At 34.3% G+C, this 5,524-nt stretch overlaps 1 protein-coding gene across 1 annotated transcript; it reads left to right on the top strand.

The window, feature by feature from the left end:
- The first annotated feature begins 971 nt into the window (after nt 1–971).
- Nucleotides 972–3,899, top strand: LOC100803119 (probable trehalose-phosphate phosphatase J). The gene is made up of 12 exons (XM_003524221.4): nt 972–1,130; nt 1,212–1,447; nt 1,545–1,685; nt 1,803–1,874; nt 1,961–2,056; nt 2,150–2,209; nt 2,320–2,421; nt 2,513–2,590; nt 2,743–2,812; nt 3,120–3,190; nt 3,340–3,432; nt 3,540–3,899. Exons 2-12 carry the CDS (start codon nt 1,217–1,219, stop codon nt 3,612–3,614), a joined length of 1,089 nt encoding a protein of 362 aa, XP_003524269.1. The 5' UTR covers nt 972–1,130; nt 1,212–1,216; the 3' UTR covers nt 3,615–3,899.
- The last annotated feature ends 1,625 nt before the right edge of the window (nt 3,900–5,524 follow it).

The following is a 5,524-nucleotide window of genomic DNA, read 5'->3' as shown; positions in this document are numbered from 1 at the left end:
TTTTTTTTATGCTATTCGTGTAATGCATACATTTTTTTATGAATATTTTCTTCTAGTCATATTTTTTTATATATACAAAAAAGTTTAAATTTGATATCTTAAAGATATCTAAATCCAATTTCGTTTAGCCTAGCACGTTAGTTTTATGAGTTTAATTAATAACTAAACAGTAATATAAAAATTATATTATCAATCAACAAAGAAACATATTTTAAAATGTTTTTTCTTAAATGATTATTATAGCACCTAAAAAAACTTATTTATGTCGCGGTGTTATTAGTGAGTGATTATAATATAGAAGACCTTTCTCATTTGTGTATATTATTCTCATTATATATAAAAATTTACTAATTAATACTGCTCCACCCCGGAGTGACGTGGCAGGAAGCCCTATGGAAGAGTCGGCTAAGGGATGTCGGCCACGTGGAGAGATTTTATTTTATCTTATATCCTAGACTAGTTGGAAAACAAAAACAAACAAGACTTCATGAATCAAAATTAATAACTGGGTGCTCTATGCCTTGGTTTTGTTCGGTCACTTGCTGGACCTGGAATTGAGTTGCAATTATACAAACACCAACACCATTTGCCATCTGTTCCAAACAATAATGCGTGTTTGGTTAATCATATTTTCAAACAATGATCACTCATTTTTAATATTTTTTTTTTAAATATCGTCAAAGAAAAGTAATAATTTCTTAAAAAAGAAAAAAATTGATGAAATGAAATACAAATAACATGTTTGAAAATCCATTACAAAATTACATCAAAATACATTTACATTTATTAAATGTAGATTAAAACACATGTCATATCATTTTCAACCCCAAATAAAAAAAATGTAAGAAGTGGGAAGGAGAGTAAGAGTATGGTAAGTGGCGGGGACCTCAAGGATATCGGGGTAGGATTGTGGGACCTTATTATTTTCCAATAGTGGGTCCCACCAGGGTTTGTAACGTGTATAAATAAAAGCTAGGGGCTGTGTGTTTTCCCACACACATATCATACTCTCTTCTCTTCTCTTCACTTTGATTTCATTGCAATTACCTCTTTTTGTTGTGATCTTCTTCCCTTCTCTGTTCTAAAAAAGAACACGGCTGATCTGGGCTCGACTAAAACAAATCACTAAGGTTCAATACCTTAACTTTCCTTCACATCCTCAAACACACTATAGAATTCACAAATTGATGATAATTTGCTTCTATCTGCAGTAAAAATGACGCAGAATGCGATAGTGTCCAAGACAAAATCGGGGATCAACCGGGACATAACCGTGCCACAAAAGCCACTGGCGGCGGCGGCGGCGGCGGGGGGGTACATTCCCATTCCGAGGAGGAGGGTTTTGAAGAACCTGGAAATCAATGCATGGGTTGATTCCATGAGATCCTCTTCTCCAACCAATTCCAAATCCACCTCTTCTCTCGCAGAAGAACACAGCACTTGGATTGTGAGAACCACTGATTAAAACTACGTCTATATACTTGTTTTGAACGACTAATGGATCTGATCTTGCTCTAAACGCATGTTCTTTGTTAAACAAACAGCTTCGCCACCCCTCAGCATTAGACATGTTCGAGCAAATTATGGATGCGTCCCGGGGAAAGCAAATTGTCATGTTTCTCGACTATGATGGTACTTTGTCGCCTATTGTTGATGACCCAGACCGTGCTTTCATGTCGGATTCGGTTAGTATTTATGCTCTTATAGTTATTGACACACATCATAATAATATCATATCATATATTATGAGTATAGTTTAGTGGCTAACGTGCATATGATATGGTATTGTCACATGATGCCAGATGAGGAGAACGGTGAGGAAACTTGCAAGGTGTTTTCCTACTGCTATAGTTACCGGCAGATGCAAAGACAAGGTATGCTTTTCATTTCAACAACTCTTCCCTTTTTCTTTTTTTTGGGGAAAAAAAGGAGTAATTTGGTGTCGTTTTGCAAAAAATAGGTTTACAATTTTGTTCGCTTGGCTGAGCTATATTATGCTGGAAGCCATGGCATGGATATTCAAGGGCCAACAAGAACCTCCAAATACAGCAACAAAGTGAGTGAAGTCAACCAACTATAGTGCAATATAGTAAGGCCATGATTTTTTTATAGAAAAAAATATTAATTTTAGTTTGATTATGATCCGCAGGATAAAGGAGAGCCTGTTCTTTTTCAACCTGCTAGTGAATTTCTTCCCATGATTGATGAGGTTGGTCAATTTTACATGCCTCCACTCCTCATCTTAGTATTTTTTTTTTTAATTTTAAAACTTTATAGTAAATAAAAGTTTTTTTTTTTTGTCTTTGTACCAATTTTCAGGTGTACCATCAATTAGTTGAGAAAATGAAATCAATTCCTGGAGCCATGGTGGAGAACAACAAGTTCTGCTGTTCTGTTCATTTTCGCTGCGTTGATGAAAAGGTACATAAACTTTAAAGACATAATACATGCTATGGCTGCCAGAAAATTGTGATTTGGACTTTGGCTGAGTTAAGTGTCATCATATACACAGAAATGGAGTGAACTGGCACAGGAAGTGAGATCAGTATTAAAAGAGTACCCGAAGCTTCGTCTTAACCAAGGAAGGAAGGTGGGCCATGGTTTTATTTTCTCTTTGTCTTGTTATTTAGTACTTTGTTTATGTGGTGGGATATTTGATTTAGTTTAAAGATAGCTTTGAAAGGAGGATTAAGAATAAGAAAGGAGAGATGTCTCACTTTCAATTACATTTGTTTATTACAGGTATTAGAGATTCGTCCATCTATTAAATGGGACAAAGGGAAGGCGCTGGAATTTTTGTTAGAGTCACTTGGTAGGTTTTAATCCAATACAATACATTTTTATTCTTTGATCGTTTTATTTGTCACAAGCAACGCATATATTTCATATATAGAACAACATAATAATTGCACAAAGTCACACATAAGCCACTGTTGAGAACCAGTAGTTGGATAATTCTTCCAAGTGTTTGACCATTAAAAACAACTAATAGGACGACAGCCACACCCGGTTGGATTAATTTATTCACTGAAAGATTGTTCTATAACCACATGCTTCTAAATATATAGTAATTTTTTAATTTCTCAATTGATATCTAAATAATAAATCGTTTTCAACAGGATTTGCCAACTGTAACGATGTCTTTCCTGTTTACATTGGAGATGATAAAACCGATGAAGATGCATTCAAGGTATCCAACGATCTTAATCTATTTTCATTCATTTGTTATTTCTCTAAAAAAATACTGCTTAGTTAGAGTTAATATATCATGTTTGTTAGTAGATTTTTTTGGGATAATTTGAACTAACTAATAGTTGTTATTTGTTTTATGATAAGCAGAAATTAAGAGACAGAGGACAAGGTTTTGGGATTCTTGTCTCGAAATTTCCAAAGGACACTACTGCATCATACTCTTTACAAGAACCAAACGAGGCAAGTATTATTTGATTAATTTCCTTGTTTGTCATCTATTTTGCACCATCATATGGTATGCATAAAATATATCTGTTTATTTATATTCATTTGTTTGTTTCATGCAGGTGATGGATTTCCTTCAACGTTTGGTGGAGTGGAAACAAGTATCCCTCCGACTCAGAACACGTTCTCGGGTGTAAATGGATAGAATGATAATGTACATCCCTACCCTGCCATAAAAAATGGAGTTCAGCTAGGGTAGCATATAGGACCCTTTTTTCTATGTTTTGTTCAGATTAGAACAGAGAACAAAAATGTATGGAAAAAGGAAAGACAAAAGTGTCTTTCTGAGTTTGAAGCACGTCTACATGGATGTAATTAGCCACGTAGTTTTTGTAGTACAGGGGAAACGTCTCTGTTGCATCAAATGTAATTCTGAATGGAAAATAACATGTTACGTATCGAAAAATATATATTATTGTATACTCTCTTAAGTTCTCAGTCGTGTCATGCTTATCATAGTCTCACAATCATGGCTTGCATGCTCGTACAAATTGGTCTTTGTTTAATGGTAAAATAACATTGGAAATACCGTCGCTAACAAAATTTTGGATAAACATGGCTGTATTTTTACGATACACTACATGAACTAAGAACTAATTAAACGGATTGACATCTTGAATGAGCTTATTAAATGATACTATGATAGTCTTTTGGCCTATGGGGCAAGAGGTGAAAGAGTTAAGCTCGTTTCACATCTAATCATTTGCTTCGAATTGAAAAAACGAAAAAAAAAAGGTAGGGAGAAAGGGCAATTGTAAAACGAAGCTGTTCTTTATTGACAATTATTCAGTCTATTAATGTTCTGGTTAATTATTGATTTATTCTCAATTATTGGTTTCCTTCTCTGCAATATAAATGGTTTTATAGTGAAGGTTACACAAACCTTAATGGACATTCTTCTTTTGGAAAACAATTGATTGTGCTAGCTAAACTTAATGTGGATTAAAAGTCTATAATATTTTATTCATAGTTGGACACATTATAAACAGCCATGTCAAAAAAGAACGCCTGTCTATCCCTACGTACAATCATCCACTTGTATGGTGCTTAGGACCATTGATGGCACGTGAATAACAAATCAGAACTTATATGCAATAGCAGGAAAAACGGGCTTCCAATCTCAGTAAGAAATTCTTAATGTGGAGATAAGATCATCATAACCATCAATGATTGGGTGCTTGGAGATTCAGGTAATAAGCATAGGAGGGGCCCTTATCGACTTGGCTTATTAGAATATTTCTATCCTGTATCTGAAGCTGACTCAAAAGTAGTAGTTGTGGGCTAGACTTTTTTGGTGCTCAAAAAATTCAATTCTATGCTATGTCCTTATTCAACGCTTGAATCAATATCTCTTGTCCATGCCAGATACACTCCCATAGCTTTCTCTCTGTCATGCAGTATACTGACAATTCTGTACTCCTTTGAGTATTGACAATTATGGCATGGATTCGTATATATTACTACCATAAACCCAATAGAGAGATATGCCCATAAGCATCAGAAATTGGTCAAAGAGTAGTATATGTAATCAGAAAATTCAATACCTCTAGGCTCTAGTATAGCCACCAATATGTCTGTACACTACATCCATGTTTGTTTGATTTTAGATCAATAATCCGGTATACTGATAATTCTGCACTCCTTTCCCTTTGAGTATTGGCAATTATATGTCATGGATTCGTATATTACCATAATCCCAATAGAGAGATATGTCATAAGCATCAGAAAATGGACTAAAAGTAGTAGATGTAGTCAGAAAATTAAAAACCTCTAGTATAGCCATCGATATGTCTATAGTATACACTACATCCATGTTGTTTGATTTTAGATCAATAATTGGTGAAGCAAGACAATATTAAAGTAACAGTTTAGAAATTTTGGTGTAGTAAGACCAATAAAATGAAGTCTTTGGTTGATTCTAGATCCATAATTTTTTACTTACATTGAATGTCAGCAAGTCAGCAACTAGGCCTTAAGCAATTATTTATATAGAGATGCTAGGTTAGATAATTAAGTTCTAGAATCACATGCAGCTTGGCGATAAAAT

This window comes from Glycine max, chromosome 5 (genome assembly GCF_000004515.6).
Source record: "Glycine max cultivar Williams 82 chromosome 5, Glycine_max_v4.0, whole genome shotgun sequence".
Classification (NCBI taxonomy): Eukaryota; Viridiplantae; Streptophyta; class Magnoliopsida; order Fabales; family Fabaceae; genus Glycine; species Glycine max.
The sequence above is the reverse complement of the archived record's forward strand: the minus strand, read 5'-3'. Positions and strand labels throughout refer to the sequence as shown.